General features: G+C 44.9%; 1 protein-coding gene across 4 annotated transcripts in view; it reads left to right on the top strand.

Moving 5' to 3' along the window:
- Positions 1-19,067, top strand: part of CCDC180 (coiled-coil domain containing 180) — a 41,745-nt gene that overhangs the window by 11,996 nt on the left and 10,682 nt on the right. For 3 of the 4 annotated variants that reach the window (XM_077284597.1, XM_077284596.1, XM_077284598.1), the window contains exons 9-23: positions 5,522-5,685; positions 5,770-5,889; positions 5,968-6,047; positions 7,808-7,896; positions 9,872-9,994; positions 10,097-10,270; positions 10,408-10,523; positions 10,860-10,986; positions 11,828-12,178; positions 12,460-12,683; positions 15,275-15,450; positions 16,221-16,401; positions 17,441-17,587; positions 17,670-17,814; positions 18,070-18,186. In XM_077284597.1, the coding sequence (XP_077140712.1) occupies positions 5,522-5,685; positions 5,770-5,889; positions 5,968-6,047; positions 7,808-7,896; positions 9,872-9,994; positions 10,097-10,270; positions 10,408-10,523; positions 10,860-10,986; positions 11,828-12,178; positions 12,460-12,683; positions 15,275-15,450; positions 16,221-16,401; positions 17,441-17,587; positions 17,670-17,814; positions 18,070-18,186 (2,334 nt within the window). The remainder of the gene's footprint in view (positions 1-5,521; positions 5,686-5,769; positions 5,890-5,967; positions 6,048-7,807; positions 7,897-9,871; positions 9,995-10,096; positions 10,271-10,407; positions 10,524-10,859; positions 10,987-11,827; positions 12,179-12,459; positions 12,684-15,274; positions 15,451-16,220; positions 16,402-17,440; positions 17,588-17,669; positions 17,815-18,069; positions 18,187-19,067) is intronic. The other variant, XM_077284599.1, reaches the window with a different exon arrangement.

Here is a 19,067-nt window from a genome sequence, read left to right as displayed (position 1 = left end):
CTGCGACGTGGGATGCCAGGCCTGGGCTGATTCTTAGGGGCAACAGGCCCCTTCAAGGGCACCGATCTCCCAACACCATCAACAGACGAGCACATGGAGTGTCGCCTCCACGTACCCCCTTCTGCAGCCAGGCCTAATGCCAGACAACTGGCCCTGTCCACCCGGGGGCTGAACTCCGCGGATGTACAGAGGCCCCCTCTCTTTGGCGTCCGAGCAGCCCCCACTGTCCCACCAATGGTAAAGCGGATGGTACAAGGAGGCGGACGGTTCCTCTCCACCTCCCTAACAAAGGGATGGTGGATTGAGGTTTATCCCTCTATCCCTGCACCGTCCACGCTGCAATACCTGACCTGCAGCAGAACAGTAGAGTGCACGCGCTTTCCTCGGCACTGAAACTCAGTCATCCGCGACGGCTCCATGCCGGGACGCGCACCGATGGTGAGTGGATCCAGTCAGCGGTGGGCCTCTGCAGCGGGATATTCACATGCTGACAGGCCGCCTCAGCTTCCCTGTGGCCCACCTCCCTATCGGCTTCGGCCGATGTGTAGGCCGCACCCCGGAAGCCGCACCCACACTATGGCACCCCAAGGTGGCTCTGCCCGCTTTTTCTGGCGCTTCTCGCCTGGCACGGAAGCGCTTAGTTTTCTCTGCCACTACAACACCCCTCACTTCTACTGCTGGTATCGCTCCCGCCGGCTGCAGAAATTTAGGCCCCGGCTTGGGCCTATTCATGGAAGTCTAGAGGCTCCGCCCACATAGTGCCTGTGGCTTCGCCCCCGAATTGGCGCTTCTCGATCTCTGCGAGATTTTATCACCTCGGCAACTCCCGGTGGCCATCTTGGTCCACCCACCCGGCTCACACAGGGGCGACGACTTTGCATTAAAGGGGCACAACGACTCTGCAACATGGCCAGTATTCCCTGGTCTTAAAGGCACATGACCAGTATTCCCTGGTCTTATAGGCACATGACCAGTATTCACATGAACAGTATTCCCTGGTCTTAAAGGCACATGACCAGTATTCACATGACCAGTATTCCCTGGTCTTAAAGGCACATGACCAGTATTCCCTGGTCTAAAGGCACTTGACCAGTATTCCCTGGTCTAAAAGGCACATGATCAGTTTTCCCTGGTCTTAAAGGCACATGACCAGTATTCCCTGGTCTTAAAGGCACATGACCAATCCAAAGCTGGTCACCCTAAATGAGCTCAGGAGCCCTCCGCCACTGATCTCAGAGTATCTAGTTTCCTCAGTGGACTTCGTCACTGACCACAATCCATGGTTTCTCTGACCAAGAGATTGAATCCCTCCGTGAACCCTCTGTGGCTCGGAGTGCTCGCAGGACCGATATACATGGTCCCTATCCTACATGGGAGCCGTCGGCTAGCAGGGGCCGCAAGTATTCTAGAGATGTACAGGTGTCTAGAAACGTACAGGCATCTAGAAAACGGAAGTTTTCATTTCCTGATCTCTATCCTCAATGATTTGCTGAGAACAAGACTCTGAATATGGATTGGATGTTGCCTTGGATCTGGACTTGCCAGAGCTTCAGAAAAGGATGAACTCGCCTATTTATATCATCTCTGTACATTGATGAGGACTCCGGTTCTGCTCTAGACTACGCAGTGTCCCTCATAAGGAGACTAAACTCCCTCGTAGAGCATTTGCCATTCAGTCCGGATAAGCGATTCACTGGACAGAAGCCTCTATGTGGGATGCCATGCCTGGTCTGATTTTTAAGGGAGACGGGTCCTTTAAAGGGCACCAATCTCCCCACACCATCAACAGACGAGCACACGCAGTGTCGCCTCCATGTATCCTCTTCTGCATCCAGGCCTAACGCCAGACAACCTGTCCTGTCCACCCGGAGGCCTGAACTCTGTGGATGTACAGAGGCACCCTTTTTGGCGTCCGAGCACCCCCCTGTGCATCACCACTATTTAGCAGATGATGCAAGAAGGCGGACGATCCCTCTCCACTTCCCTGTTAAGAGGATGGTGGATCGAGGGTTCCTAATTTTTAACTCTGCACCATCAAAAGAGAGCGGTGATGGCAAGAGACGATGACCTGCCCGATGTATCATCAATTAAAAATACCACGGACTGTCAGATAGAAAATCTGGTTCGTTTCCATCTTGCGGCTTCGGGTTCAGCGCTCTACCCTCCCTAGCCGCCGCATGGATTGCTAGAGCAATGGTCTCCTGGTTGGAGACCTTAACTATTTTGATTCACACAGTAACCTTCTCCCGAAGACACTACAACTGGCCAATCAAATCTTTTGAGCGGGATACTAACAAAGGATCGTATGTTTCCTACAGACCCAACCAGCAGTCGAAGGGTTGTCCAGGACAGTCTAGATCTAAGGGATGTTGGTTCCAAAAAGGGAAACGAAAAGTAAGACCGATCCTGGACCTCAAACTTCTAGCAACCTTTGACAAGGTCCTCCTTCTTTGGATGGAGTTCCTCCGCTCAGCCATTACTTCAACAGAAAAAGGTGGAGTTTTTTGGCATCCATCGACATTCGGGATGCTTATCCTCATTCCTATTTTTCCCCTCTTCAAAAATTCCTTAGTTTTTCCATTCGTGAACAGCATTTTCAAATCACAACCTTGTTCTTCGGCCTTGCTACCGCACCCAGAGTGTTCGCAAGGGTCATGGCGGCTGTCATGTTCCTCTTGCACACTAGAGGCGTGGTCGTCCTGCCCTGTCTGGTCGACTCTCTAGCCGCTCTTCCAGGACTATGCTGAGTCGTCTATATCACTTGCGATACCTTCTCACCTGGGCTGGCAGCTAAACTTAGACAAGTTCTACTCATTTCCAGCCCAGCAGATATCCTTTTTGAGGATGATCGTGCACACTTCCAGAAGGATGGTAATTCTCCCTCAATACAAGGTCATGGCCCTTCAACAGGGAGCTCGCGCACTTGATCACTCATACCCTCATTTCATTCAATTTGCTAGGAGGGTTCTGAGGAATAATGGTGACGACAATGGAAGCAGTTTCCTTCGCTCTGCTCGTTTTCAGCAAGTCAAACAGACTTTCAGACGGTAGTCTCTGAGCTCCTCCTTCATCCAGTGCCTTTCTCCCGGTTCAATGGTCATTAGTAACTACCAATACCAGTCTTCTTCTCCCGATCATTGCTCTGGAGATCCGAACTGTCGTCCTACAGCAGGTCCACTGCCTTCTGGCGGGTCACCCCATCCAAATTCAATTCGATAATGCCACGGCTGTGCCATACATCAATCATTTAGCAGGTACCCACGGTCAGGCACCATGGCCGGGGCACCTCGCATTCTCTATGGGCCGAGATCTATCATTCGGTGATCTCGGCAGTACATATCCCAGGAGTAGTCCCAAGGATAAACAGTCGCACTCAAAGTTCCTTCAAAATTTTGCCAATTAAGTGTTTTTTATTTTCAAAACACCAAAATTAAACAATTCACCGCAGTGGTATAAGGTAACGTTTTGACCCGCTGGGTCTTTATCAAACCTTACTCATAATAAAGAGAAACCGCGTCTGAGGTGGTGTGATGCAGCACACAAGCAGCCCCTAACAGGACTCCAGTACTTCACTTGGGAACATGTCCTCTACCTGTCTCTTTATTATGAGTAAGGTTTGATAAAGACCCAGCGGGTCAAAACATTACCTTATATCACTGCGGTGAATTGTTTAATTTTGGTGTTTTGAAAATAAAAAACCACTTGCTTGGCAAAATTTTGAAGGAACTTTGAGTGCGACTGTTTATCCTTGGGACTACATTTTGGTGGAACATTTCCACGTCCAGTCAGCACCACCATAAAGCAAGAGTGCACGTCTTTTTCTCTTCTCTATCCCAGGAGTAGAACTCTGGGCGGCAAACATATTCAGCCATCAGGGTTCCGCCTCAAGTGAGTGGGAACTTCACCCGGAAGTCTTCCATCAGATCTGCCTTCACTGGAGCTCTCCAGTTGTAGATCGGATGGCGTCCAGACCGAATGCCAATGTACTCGAGTTTGTGGTTCGGCCTCGAGATCCAAGAGCCATCGAACTGCATGCTCTGGTTCTTCCGTGGTACCAGTTTCCATAACTCCCCTTCCACTACTTCCGAAAGTCTTTCGGAAGCAGAAAGGGTCCCAGTGATCCTCAGAGATCCGCACTGACCACATCAGTTTTTTGTTTGCATGAGCTAGTATCTTTCCGCCTTATTGCAACAAAACTGCAAGTAGGGACCTTCTCGCAGGGAGTTTTCACACGTAGTTCTTCCCTATCGCATACCGTTAGATCATTGGGACCTTAATGGACCTGGGAGTCTTACAGTAGACTCATTTTGATCCGGACAGAGTTTACTATCAGGGAAGGTCGCCCTTTTTTCTCTGCGATATCCTCATCCTGATGAGTCTTCGGAGCTAGCTGCTCTGTTCTTTCAGACTTTTTTCCCTTATTACCTTCAAGGCAAGGTTGTCCTCAGGCCATCCCCGTCCCTTGTTACCAAGGTGGTATTGTATTACCACTGTTATGAGGGCATAGTTCTTCCCTCATCTCTTTCGGCACCAGTCCACAAAATGAAATTAGTTTCCCATATTCTGGACGAAGTGAGTGCTCTGAGTAGGTACGTCTTGAGGATGGCGTCCTTCCGAAGGTTGGACGCTTTATTTGGGCTTCCTGACGGTAAGAAGAAGGCTTCCTGAGGTTTACAGGAATGGTTTAGCCGTTTCATCAGCCATGTTAGGCTGGTGGATTCGTTTCACCATCCAGGAGTCCTTCCGTGTTAGGTTGACATCTATCTCCCTGTCTTTCGAGGGTTCTAGGCACCAGGCGTTGGCAAAGCACGCCGGCAAGCTTGCGGATTTGTCCCGTCCGCATGCATTCTTGAAGCCCTGTAATTCCCACACTTCCACAGATGTGAGTCTGGGCAGGCGGACTCTGCAGGCCGCGGTGGCACACTTGTAAGTAGCGGTTACATAGGGCTTGATCTGATGTTTTCCCCACCCAGGGACATCCCACGGTCTGTGTCCCCCAATGAGGCGAAGGAGAAATAGGGATTTTTGTGTACTCACTGTAAAATCCTTTTCTCCGAGCCATTCATTGGGGGACACAGCTCCCACCCTGTTATTAGCTTATGCTTGTTTAATCTGACATGCTATACTCTCATATATAATATGACACGCTATACGCTCATATGTTATTGATCTCCTACTGCTTTTGCACCGAACTGGTTAGCTGAGAGCCAGCAGGAGGGTGTATACTGCAGGGGAGGTAACTTTCTTTGTATCACTTAGTGTCAGCCTCCTAGTGGCAGCAGCATACACCCACGGTCTGTGTCCCCCAATGAATGGCTCGGAGAAAGGGATTTTATGGTGAGTACACAAAAATCCCTATTTTGTGCTTACTTGTGTTATCTTTGTCTGTTATTTACGTTTGTTTGGTGATCTGAAACATTTAAGTGTGACAAACATGCAAAAGAATAGGAAATCAGGAAGGGGGCAAACACTTTTTCACACAACTGTATGTGATTTACTGTCCATATATCTATACTCTTAGATGATTAATCAGGCCGTACTGGCCAACCACCGAGCGATTGCCAAGCTGTCCCTTAATCTGATGGAAGCCGAACTGAAAAGAGAAGGGCTGCAGCGCCTCCGGTGGCTAGATCTGGTAAAGGCTTGGAAATGCTATAGAAAAGAAACGATCCTTCGGGACTTCAGGTGAATTTTGCGGATGCGCTGCTTAAAACAGGTCATTTGAATTGTCTGAATTTTGGGGTGTAACTTTATGTATGTATTTCACAGGGAGTTTGCAAAGCGAGAAGCGGAGGAAATCCTAGGAACAGTAGAAAGAGAAGCGGATCTGCTGATGGATCGGTGTAAACCTCTCCATGTAGAGAGACTCCGGCTGCTGTGCTCAGTCAGGTACCAGATAACCAGAGAGGAGTTTGCAACCTAAACACGTGTATAGAAAAAGATCTAAGTATAATCTTATTTTTACAGTGATTTTGTCCCTCCGACCTGCACAAGCACTGCAGTGACTGCCTGGCATAAATTACTTCTGGAAATAAACAAGCAGATAGGTGAGTGCATTTTATTCAGTGGCATGTAGAAGTTTGGGCACCCCTGGTCAAAATTTGTGTTATTGTGAACAGTTAAGCATGGTGAAGATGAAATGATCTCTAAAAGAGCTAAAGTTAAAGATGACAAATTTTCCTTTGTATTTTAGGCAAAAAAGTGTTGATGTTTTACATTTTAAACATTACTTAACAAAAACGTTTGGGCTCCCTTTGAGACTTGTGTGCTCAGATAACTTTGACCAAGGGTTCAGACCTTAATTAGCCTGTAAGGGTTATGGCTTGTTCACTATCATTGCTAGGAAAGGCCAGGTGATGCAAATTTCCCTCCTCTAACCTTGTGCCAAAAAGTGGCAGCCACGGGTTCTTCTAAGCAGCTGCCACTTTTTATTTCAGATATATATGGGATAATTAATTCACCTCAGACTGATTTCCCCCCAGGTAGGTACTCCTACATGACTAGGTGAGATGCCTTTTGGGGGAAGGAATTACCACTCCAGACCTGGCAGAATACCTGGAATAAGGCAGCAAAAACCTCCAGATGTACATTGTATAAGGAAACTCAATATAAGATTTTGATGTTCTGGTATCACACTCCAGAGCTTCTCCATAAACGTAACCCTCGGTTTCCTGATGTCTGCTGCCGCCTGCACTGGCCAGGGGATCGTTGACACATATCTTTTAAACTTGCTCCAGAATAACTGAGTCAGTCAAAGTTCCATTAGAGCCATCAATATACCTCTTTAATACTACTCCCAAGGGGATGGGGAAAAATTTTGCTAAATTACTCCTCCATTTATTTGCTGACTGCAGCTAAATGCTTGATAGCCTCCTTTTGGAAGTGGATTAACCCACCTTCCCATCGGGATCTGTTGGGAAGAATCTCGGATGTAAGATGTATGGAATATTTGATGGCCATTTTAAATGCAAAAGTGGACCTTTTTTAGACTGTATGGTCTCCTTGGGATTATTTCTGGGCCCAGTATGGTAGCTAACCTCCCATCAGTTTCCATGCCCTTTCCTCCACTATCTGGTGTTTTGTTGTCATACGTCTAGGTTTGTCTTATCTAAGTTTGTGTCATTGGTTTATAGATATTAGGTTTTATAATGGCCCTCACAGTCCCCTGACCTAAACATCATTGAATATCTGTGGCTAGACATCAAAATAGCAGTGTATGCAAGACGGCCCAGTAATCTCACAGAACTGGAAGAATTTTCCAAGGAAGAATGGATGAAAATCCTTCAAACAAGAATCGAAAGACTCTTGTCTGTCTACAAAAAGCGTTTACAAGCTGTGATACTTGCAAAAGGGTGTGCTACTGGGCATAACCATGCAGGGTGCACACACTTGTGCATCAGTCCATTTTAATATATATAATTTATATTTAGATATATAATATATTTAATAATTATATGTATATATCATTTTTTTTTCTTTCTTTTTTTTGCCTAAAATACAAAGGAAATGTGTCATCTTTAACTTTAACCTTTTAGAGATCATTTAATCTTCAACTTACTTAACTGTTCACAATAACAGTAATTTTGACCAGGGGCACCCAAACTTGTACATGTCATAAATAATCAGCTTAGAGGGTTGCCCCTATCTTTTAGCCTCACGTCTACCTGGACTCGGGGCTGAACTTATATTTTGTCCCCAGCGTTTAATCCAATGTATTTTGTTCTCTCTCTTCTATAAATGCGATTACTAATGAATGTGTATGTGACCGCAGTGATCTGTGTTTAATGCTCCTAATCTCCCATTGCAGACTGCACAAGTTCACATTTTTTAGAAAAACTCTATAACCTCCAGGAGGATGTGATCCAACGATGTATGAGGGAATCCGAGAGGATTACGGTAAGCATGGCTTGAGTGTAGTACTAGTAAGTGGGTGCCATTTGTGATTCCGAGAACACCTACAGTGCTTTCCGAAAGTATTCGGCCCCCTGGAACTTTTCAACCTTTTCCCACATATCATTCTTCAAACATAAAGATACCAAATGTAAATTTTTGATGAAGGACAACAAGTGGAACACAATTGTGAAGTTGAATGAAATTTATTGGTTATTTTACACTTTTGTGGAAAATCAAAAACTGGAAAGTGGGGTGTGCAATATTATTCGGCCCCTTTAACTTAATACTTTGTTGTGCCACCTTTTGCTGCGATTACAGCTGCAAGTCGCTTGGGGTATGTCTCTATCAGTTTTGTACATCGAGAGACTGAAATTTTTGCCCATTCTTCCTTGGCAAACAGCTCGAGCTCAGTGAGGTTTGATGGAGATCGTTTGTGAACAGCAGTGTTCAGCTCTTTCCACAGATTCTCGATTGGATTGAGGTCTAGACTTTGACTTGGCCATTCTAACACCTGGATACGTTTATTTGTGAACCATTCCATTGTAGATTTTGCTTTATATTTGGGATCATTGTCTTGTTGGAAGACAAATCTCCGTCCCAGTCTCAGGTCTTTTCCAGACTCCAACATGTTTTCTTCAATAATGGTCCTGTATTTGGCTCCATCCATATTCCCATCAATTTTAACCATCTTTCCTGTCCCTGCTGAAGAAAAGCAGGCCCAAACCAAGATGCTGCCACCACCATGTTTGACAGTGGGGATGGTGTGTTCAGGGTGATGAGCTTTGTTGCCTTTATGCCAAACATATTGTTTGGCATTGTTGCCAAAAAGTTCGATTTTGGTTTCATATGACCAGAGCTCCTTCTTCCACATGTTTGGTGTGTCTCCCAGGTGGCTTGTTGCAAACTTTAAACGACACTTTTTATGGATATCTTTGAGAAATGGCTTTCTTCTTGCCACTCTTCCATAAAGGCTAGATTTGTGCAGTGTACGACTGATTGTTGTTCGATGGACAGACTGTCCCACCTCAGCTGTAGATCTCTGCAGTTCATACAGAGTGATCTTGGGCCTCTTGGCTGCATCTCTGATCAGTCTTCTCCTTGTTTGAGATGAAAGTTTAGAGAGACGGCCGGGTCTTGCTAGATTTGCAGTGGTATGATACGCCTTCCATTTCAATATGATCGCTTGCACAGTGCTCCTTGGGATGCTTAAAGTTTTGGAAATCATTTTGTATCCAAATCCGGCTTTAAACTTCTCCACAACAGTATCACGGACCTGCCTGTTCTGTTCCTTGGTCTTCATGATGCTCTCTGTGCTTCAAACAGAACCCTGAGACTATCACAGAGCAGGTGCATTTATAAAGAGACTTGATTACACACAGGTGGATTATATTTATCATCATTAGGCATTTAGGACAACACTGGATCATTCAGAGATCCACGATGAACTTTTGAAGTGAGTTTGCTGCACTGAAAGTAAAGGGGCCGAATATTATTGCACGCCCCACTTCAGTTTTTGAATTTCTGCAAAAATTTAAAATAACCAATAAATTTCGTTCAACTTCACTATTGTTTTCCACTTGTTGATTCTTCACCAAAAATGTACATTTGGTATCTTTATGTTTGAAGCATAATATGTGGGAAAAGGTTGAAAAGTTCCAGGGGTCCGAATACTTTCGCAAAGGCACTGTATCACCTATTAACACCTATCTATAAAACAGGTGAGGAGTGTCTGGATATTGTAGTCCCATAGATAGGTGCGCGGCTCTGTCCTAAGACCCCCACCTATCCCATAAACCACTAATTAGAAGTGCCCAGTTCCAGCAGGAGCATGCACACAGCGATGTATGGGCTTAATAGGAAGCATATGGCTTTGTAGGCATCTGTGGACAATGGTGTAGACAGTCGTTGACCACCATTTATACACCGAGGGGCTCCAACATTTCAAAAATTTCTAAAATAGATTTGTGTTTTGTCCCAGGCACAATTAATAGAGACGGACATTTGTGGCAACGAGGATGCAGAGGTGATAGTGACCACGGAGCGATCGCCGTTTATCAATCACTTCCAGGAGGAACGTGAGAAAAGACATCAGATATTCAGTGTAAGTGATCCGACGTCCGCCTGGGTTTACATTGGCTCTGCTGAATCCTGATCACTGATTATTTTTTGCTTTTTTTTAAAAAAAAATTCTTATACATTTCAGGAATTTCTTGGAGCCATATCCAAGAAAATGGCTGCACATGTGAACAGGTTATTCCAAATCACCCATAAATCTGTTCACCTATGGGAAAACTTGCAGATTGGACTTTACCGACAGGAAGAGACCCTGCAGAAAGATGTAGACCACTGTCGTCATAGGCACGATGCAGAAAACCAGGTTTGGGCCTTACCTGTGTCACCATCTGCCTGTCTCCTAATACCTACTTAGTGCAGCTTTATTTCCTTATAGAAAATTAGTCTTGTAATAAACATGAGCTAAGGATCCACTTCAACTATTTGTCTATTTTTTTTAAGGCAAAAGAAGCTGATTTGGACATAATTCTGGACACCCTGCGACAGCAGAGCACCAAGGAAGAGCTGCAAGTCTCCATGGGAAAGGCACAGGCTGCGTTGCTCGATATCCAGTCTGGGTAGGTGCTGTGCCTACTCTATATATTGGGGGTCTATGAATTACGTGCAGAGATATGCTACTCGTATGTAACTTTACTTAGCCTAGATCAGTGCTGTTTCTGAAGAAGAAGCATGTTGCTGGAGATTCCTGCTGCAGACAACTGCTTCTTGCCTCTTATATGCAATGCAGCATTGCAGGCGGCTGTCCAGATAAAAGGTCGACCATGTGATGCATAATTGGCCCACACAAGCTAAAGCAGCCCAATATTCGTTCAATTATACATTGCTATGTCTGTGCGCCACTTGTGTGTATAGAATATGATTGCGGCTAAATGTCACTTTCCTTCAATGAACAGATACAAGCAATTCCATGAAGATCAGGTCCAGATCATTGAAACCTACCCACGCCTGGTGCTATCTGAATTATTGGCGTACAGTGCGGCTCTGAGCAAATTCTTTCATGTAAATGAAGTATATGGAAAGGTGAGGATGACTGTATTGCATGGTCTGACTGTGTATACTGTCACACATTGCCTGGTCTGGCTATATATACAGGTCTCACATTACCTGATTGTATATTACAGGTCACACATTGCTTGGTCTGACTGTATATAAAAGTCACACATTGCTTGGTCTGGCTGTACTGTATATACAGGTCTCACCTTACCTGATTGTATATACAGGTCACACACTGCTGGGTCTGACTGTAAATACAGGTCACACATTACCTGATTGTATATACAGAATAAAGAAAGGTTGGAGGGCACCACTAAACAATGTACTTGGGGTACTCCATAAGCATGTGAAATATACTATAGAAGAAAAAGAGAGTAGAACATGCCCACAGAATAGGAACACCCATAACTAGTAAAAAACATACTTTATTATCCAAAAAATTCACAATTCAAACAATTTTGAACAGGAAATAGCAACAACAGTGTTAAAATCATTTAAAAACCACCAAAGATGTATGTGCTAGTCATGCCTTGTGGTAATGGCAATGACAACCCACAAAAAATATATAAAAGTCACACATTGCTTGGTCTGGCTGTATATACAGGTCTCACATTGCTTGGTCTGGCTATATATACAGGTCACACATTACCTGATTGTATATAAAGGTCACACATTGCTTGGTCTGACTGTATATAAAAGTCACACATTGCTTGGTCTAGCTGTATATACAGGTCTCACATTGCTTGGTCTGGCTATATATACAGGTCACACATTACCTGATTGTATATAAAGGTCACACATTGCTTGGTCTCACTCTATATACAGGTCACACATTAATATGCTCTTAATAAAATATGTTTTCACTAAGGACTTTCCCTCAAACACTGAAGAATGTGAGGCTTCACCCTCCATAATCGCAGACCCAGTATCTAGCAGCCCTGCAGCAAGTCCAGATGATGGTGATCTTACAGGAGAACCTATAGAGTCCTCACATCCTGCAGACGTGGACAACCCCTCCCAAGATCACAGTGCAGAGGATGGGGGTGTTCATATTCTGCAGCCCCTTAATATAGAGACCACAGGGGACGGTGATGGGGGAAATGTAGGTGCTGAACAAGCCGAGGACTCATCACAGCTCAACCATGAAAATACCTTGGCCGACCCTCCGAGAGTTGAGCACCAGCGGGATAGTGAGAGGACATCTGCTGCACAGAAGGAGGTCAGTAAATGTATCATCAGTGGGGTCCAACGCTGAGAATCTCCACATTTCATTACCTGTTGTCACATCCAAAGATGCTTCCTTGCTTGTCCTTTTTGTCTGTGGTTGGATAAAAGCACAAAAAAAGAAAAAAAAAAAAAAAATATATATATATATATATATTTAAAAAAAAACCTTTGTACATTCTGTATTTCTGGTAATTTAAAGGGACCTGTTCCCCTTGTGTATATAAATTAGAAGGATAATCAGATACTGAATATGTCATTCTTTCTGCTGCTTAGAATATGTCATTGGCTGAAGAAACCCCCGCCATAAGTGAGACGTTCACAACCTCCAGACTAAATACCTACACGGTGCTAAGGAAGAAAGCCGTGAAGCCAGGCTCATCGATGGGATATCTGCAGGATAATGTGTTCTTCACCGAGGCTGTTACGGAGGCCGAGAGCCCTTTAAATCTGGATTACGTTGTACTACCAGACGAGACAATTGCTGACCTTAGAAGAAGGTGAGCAACGAGCGTTTCTTATGTACCGGACCTTCTCTATTAGCAGAGTCTTAACCACTTTACCATAGACACCACTCAGTCTATCACTTAGTGTACTGGAAAACGGAAAAAAACTTCCAAGTGCAAAGTAATTGGAAAAAGAAGGGCTTATTTATTTTCCCTCACCCATGACGGCACCTGAGAGAGTGAGATGTGTCCCTATCTCTGGACAGGAAGATACATTTTTTGGGGGGTGTCTTTTCAGCGCTGCCCAGGATTGTCCAGTCCAGACCGATAAAAGTATTTAAAAAAAACCCCACAAACTTTATATGCTACGCCTTTCGGAGCAGTTCCTGCTTTTTTTTCAGGCAAAGCATATGTCGTGTTTACTGGCTACAGCCATTTTATACAATATTGTAGGTATCCACTAACAAATCGAATGCTAGACGAATCAGGTGGTACTTCAATTATGCAAATGAGCCTCATCGCCATTCTTAATCACTGGTGAAAAGCATAATATTGTATAACCATCACAAAAACTCAGACATGGTATTTATGTTGATTGGAAATTCCAAATAACAAATAACTGACTGGCACTTCTAAATCAGAAAACTGGTGTGTACAGGTGCGAACTAGGAGCAGCCAACTCCATATACAAATAAGTTGCACTCTGTAGTCCTAAAGTATGTAATATATGAAGGCTGTCACCTCTCACCTAACAAAAATATTCAACCTTTCTCTCACTTCCGGTATTTTTCCCTCCTCATTTAAGCATGCCATCATACATCCATTACTTAAAAAACCCTCCCTCGACCAAAACTAATCATAGACCTGTCTCTAACCTTCCCTTCATCTCCAAACTCCTCGAACGCCTGGTCCACTCCCGTCTTACCCGCTATCTCTCAGATAACTCTCTTCTCGACCCTCTTCAATCTGGCTTCCGCTCTTTACACTCTACTGAAACTGCCCTCACTAAAGTCTCTAATGACCTACTAACAGCTAAATCTAATGGTCACTACTCCATGCTAATTCTCTTGGATCTCTCCGCAGCATTCGATACTGTGGATCATCAGCTCCTCCTCACTATGCTCCGCTCCATCGGCCTCAAGGACACCGTTCTCTCCTAGTTCTCCTCCTATCTCTCTGACCGATCCTTCACTGTATGTTTTGCTGGTTCCTCCTCCTCTCACTTTCCCCTTACTGTTGGGGTTCCTCAAGAATCAGTCCTAGGCCCCCTCCTCTTCTCTTTGTATACTGCCCCTATTGGACAAACAATCAGTAGATTTGGTTTCCAGTACCATCTCTATGCTGACGACACCCAATTATACACCTCTTCTCCTGTTATCACGCCGACCTTTTTAGAAAACACCAGTGATTGTCTTACCGCTGTCTCTAACATCATGTCCTCCCTCTATCTGAAACTGAACCTGTCAAAAACTGAACTCCTCGTGTTCTCTCCCTCTACTAACCTACCTTTGCCTGACATTGCCATCTCCGTGTGTGGTTCCACCATTACTCCAAAGCAACATGCCCGCTGCCTTGGGTTCATCCTTGATTCCGAGCTTTCATTCACCCCCCACATCCGATCACTGGCTCGCTCTTCTTATCTGCATCTCAAAAACATTTCTAGAATTCGCCCTTTTCTTACTTTCGACTCTGCAAAAACTCTTACTGTCTCACTTATTCATTCTCGTCTGGACTATTGTAACTCTCTACTAATCGGCCTCCCTCTTACCAAACTCTCCCCGCTCCAATCTGTCCTGAATGCTGCAGCCAGGATCATATTCCTCACCAACCGTTACACCGATGCCTCTACCTTGTGCCAGTCATTACACTGGTTACCCATCCACTCCAGAATCCAGTACAAAACTACTACCCTCATCCACAAAGCACTCCATGGCTCAGCACCACCCTACATCTCCTCTCTGGTCTCAGTCTACCACCCTACCCGTGCCCTTCGCTCCGCTAATGACCTCAGGTTAGCATCCTCAATAATCAGAACCTCCCACTCCCGTCTCCAAGACTTTACACGTGCTGCGCCGATTCTTTGGAATGCATTACCAAGGTTAATACGATTAATCCCCACCGTTTTAAGCATGCCCTAAAAACTCATTTGTTCAGACTGGCCTACCGCCTCAATGCATTAACCTAACCATCCCTGTGTGGCCCATTCAAAAAAAAAAAAACATAATCAGGTTCCTCTCATCATGTTCTCATACACTTTATGCAGTTAATAGCCTCTGTGTCTGTACTGCTACATACTTAGGCAGTTAACTGGTTCATGCAGCTTTACATGAACACCCGAGCCTTACACTATGGCTGGTCCAAATAACTAAAGCACTTGTTACCATCCACCTCTCGTGTCTCCCCTTTTCCTCATAGTTTGTAAGCTTGCGAGCAGGGCCCTCATTCCTACTGGTATGTTTTGAACTGTGATTTCTGTTATGCTGTAATGTCTATTGTCTGTACAAGTCCCCTCTGTAATTTGTAAAGCGCTGCGGAATATGTTGGCGCTATATAAATAAAATTATTATTATTATTAATAAAGCATGACTTTTGACATAAACTTATGTCAACAATCATGAAAGGATTAATGAGAATCTGACTTTCAGACTCCGTCTGGGCTTCTTCGAGCATCTGGAGGGCTGGTATGATGACACCGTGTCCAGTTCACATAGCATTGTCCTTGCCAAGAAGGAAGAGCTGAAATCCGAGCTGGACCTGCGCTGTCACCTGCATCAGCCTCGCAGCCAACGCGTAAAGATGGACGTCCATAACGTCAGAGCAGGTACGGCCCAGGTCACGGCTCCTAAATCCTACACACCATGCCATCCATGATACTGAGTTTCGTCCAAAGAGGCTCTTCAGGGTAATTGGCCATGTCCGTCTTTGCATCCGGTAGTAAATATATCATTAAACAAATTAAGCAAAAGTTTTTGTGTATACAGCGTGCCTTTTGTCAGTCCTTCTGCCCTTGTCGTCTTGGAAATCTCCATGGACAGACTTCCTGCTGAGCATTTGATAAACTTGAGTTTTCCTACTCAGCAACCAGTCAGGTGAGGCAGATCTGCAGGGAGGAGGGAGAGAGCAGCAGCTTCAGCCAATGATGAAACAGGAGGTGTGTCTCAGACTACCTGAAGCCACCTGTAGATGCTGCAGATGAGCTGTAGTCATAGATGGCAGCACAAGTATTGACTGGAGAGTGACTATAATTTCTATAGTTTCCAATTTTGTAAAAGATGAGAAAGGTTTAGTAAAAAATTTACCCCTGGGTGGCAGTGCAACGTTTTACAAGTTCAAAATAGTTTTGTGTTTTGCCGCCATGTTTAATAGAAAGAGATGGAGGCTGCACGCTCTGCCCATGACTGCCCGGTTATCTCCGGGTTCTCTGCATTCATTGCACACACCAAAAATTCACTGACTGGTTACCAGGCTGATAAAAGAAATGGGCTTGTGCTGCCCCCTGGGGACCAATGTAATTGATTGTAGTCAGAACACATTGACCCTAGAGATAGTATACGGAGGTATCCTCTGATGTCTAGGCTTCTTGTGTTCTAGCTGAGCTGCGCCTCCACTCGGAGCGGGTGGACCGTCACTGCGAGGGGATAAAGCAGGCGCTGAGCAACCTAAGGGAAGAAAGCATTGTGCTCATTGACCAGATGAAAAAGGAGACCAAAAACTTCCGCAGTAAAATCAGCGGCATGCACAGTATCTTTCTGGAGGCCAGGAAATCTGACAAGTGAGTGAATCGTGCAAAGGATCATAGGGAAAATCCAATTGACATAATATTTTGCTCTGTGGGTGTAAGGGGTGACATCGCTCCTCCTGGAGAGGGACATGACATACGTCAGTGTGATAAATGTAAGCAGACACACTAACCCCAACACAACCACATCCTTCTTTCAACCACATCTCTGCAAGTATGTCCCTGTTTCCATAGACATGCACAGACTAAGTGATCACTCACAGATTGCAGGGGGAGGGGGGAAGTCTCAACAATTGAAACACTCCACCAGAACATAGCAATGGCTGTGCATGCAAAACCACGCTCCATTCATCCTCTGTGGAACTGCTGGAGGTGACAACTATGGTGCACAGTTATATCCGGCAGTCCCATTGGCAATCAGGGTTGCTTGGATTTGCACAGCCGCCGCTTTGTTCCAATGGGGCATTTCAGAGCCCCTATCTCGACATTAGTGGGGGTAGGACCCCAACCGTGAGAATGTTCTCTCTAATTACGTGGGTAGATGATAACTCTCAATGTTGGGATGAACCCTTTAGGCTGGCTACACCCATAAGATAGGTGTCAGATGAATTGCTATTACCATCATACACATGCATGCTCATCTCAGCGGCGTGTGCATGTCTTCTGAATGGGGAGAAGGGAGGAAGCGTTTGCCTGTCATCTCCAGTCTAAAAACGAAAGGGTCAGCATTGAATTTCTGCAATCCCAATTCTGCTCACCTCCGACATAACCTGTCACATGGGAAGTTTGGAGGTCGCTATATAAATTACTCAAAATCTGAAAGTATGGCTGACATTAGTCTAAGGTGTATGGACTGCTTCCCAGCCTGAATGCCTGTCAGACTGGCACAAGCTGAATGATGGTGCCCACATCTGCAAGAATAAACCTCATCCAGTGTGATTCTGCAACTACCGGCGTATGATGCGTAACGTTGGCCAGTACTGAAACAAATCTGATTTTTACTTTGTCTTAGTTTTTGTCATTTTTTTTAATTTATTTTTTTTATGTTTTTGTTTTTTTTTTCTTATTTCAGACTAGTCGCCCTGAGCAACTCCCTTCCCTCCATCTTGGACAGTCACGTTAGCGGGGTGCAGACGGCCATGAGGAACTACCGGCAACATGTGGAGGAGATGCTGGGGAAGTTGTGTGACACCAACTCAGATTTCATCAAGTCGTTTCGGTAAATATTCGGCAAGACAAGGTTGTGACAGATATAAGATGACAGAATTGGTTCTTAGGGTGTAATTAGTGTCTCCCATTAGGTTATTTTCAGAAGGAGGAAACTTTTCTCCGGACGAAGTTGAGATGCTGCGGAAGAGGCTGCATAAAGCGTCGGCCACCATAGCGGCATTTGAAGGCTCCATTATGGTGGATCTGGAGGGCCTGGAATCTCAGTGCCTGGAGCAGGTATGTTCAGAGTTGTAGTATATTTCTGTATCACATCAGGGAACCGTATTTATCTACATACATGGACTCTGATGACCTTACACTGTGGACTGAGTTCTGTATCATAACCAAAAGAAAGCGACGATGCTAGTAACAACCGATCGTGGAGGTGCGGGGTTCAGGCACACATTGATCTGATACTAATGACCGATCCCAAGGATATCTGAGTTCTTCAAAACCCCTTCAATGTCCATTGTACTATTTGTTTACTGTCAGGCCACAGAAGTCGTGAAAAAGTCTGAAGACAAATTCCTCGGCATAACTACAGACATGATTTTCCTTGAGAATATTCAGAAACTACTGACAAACTTGCAGGTGAAGATTAAAGCTCTGGTAAGTGGGATGTCACTAGCAGCATCTGCAGAAAAAACTTTCATATCAAAGTGTTGGTCGTTAAACGACGACCGATGCAAAGCCGATTGGTGGCATAATGGCCTCTTTGTTCAAGCTGATGAATGTTCTGTGGACGCGGAATAATCTATAGAGTATCTTCTTATCAGCAGCACATTCTGTTTGCACAGAACAACATGCTGCTGAGGATAATGATTTTCCAAGCTTTTGAAAAATGAATATCTGTACATACTTAACAAAAAAAAACCTTCTGTAGGCAATGGCGCCTGCTGCGCCTGTGCAGTAGCAGCCATCGGTGTATATAGCTGTGATCCGAGAGCTTCAACTGCGCAGGCGCTGGCGGCGCCATTTTGGAGAAGGAATTTTTTTTTCTTCTCCAGTAAGATGGCGCCGCCTGCACAGTAGCAGCTATTGGATCACAGCTATATACACTGATGGCTGCTACTGTGCAGGCGCGGCGAGCGCCATTTTAGAATAGATTTTTTTTCTAGCTGAATAACATGAAGAACATGCATTATTGGCACATCAAACATGCGACTATGCTGCAGCGCAGGTGACATGGCCGGCACCTGCCCACAGAAGATTTTTTTCTTTTTTTTTGTACAGATATTCATTATGTAAACTGGGGTCAGGTCAGTGAGGTATCCTTGCCCTGTCAGCAGTCTGCATTATGAATACCTAATCAGAGCACCACATGAAGAACCCCTTCCAGGCCGCCCCATGGCACAAGCATAGCATTAACTCTAAACTGAAAATAAAGATTAAAGAACAACCACAAGATGGATTTCATCAACCAAGGTCTCATTTTAATCAGTATAACGTTGCTGACCTGTCACTGTGTGTAGGTTACTGTGCACAATCCT

Source organism: Ranitomeya variabilis, chromosome 2 (genome assembly GCF_051348905.1).
Source record: "Ranitomeya variabilis isolate aRanVar5 chromosome 2, aRanVar5.hap1, whole genome shotgun sequence".
NCBI classification, from domain to species: domain Eukaryota; kingdom Metazoa; phylum Chordata; class Amphibia; order Anura; family Dendrobatidae; genus Ranitomeya; species Ranitomeya variabilis.
This window is presented reverse-complemented; position numbering and strand designations above follow the sequence as displayed.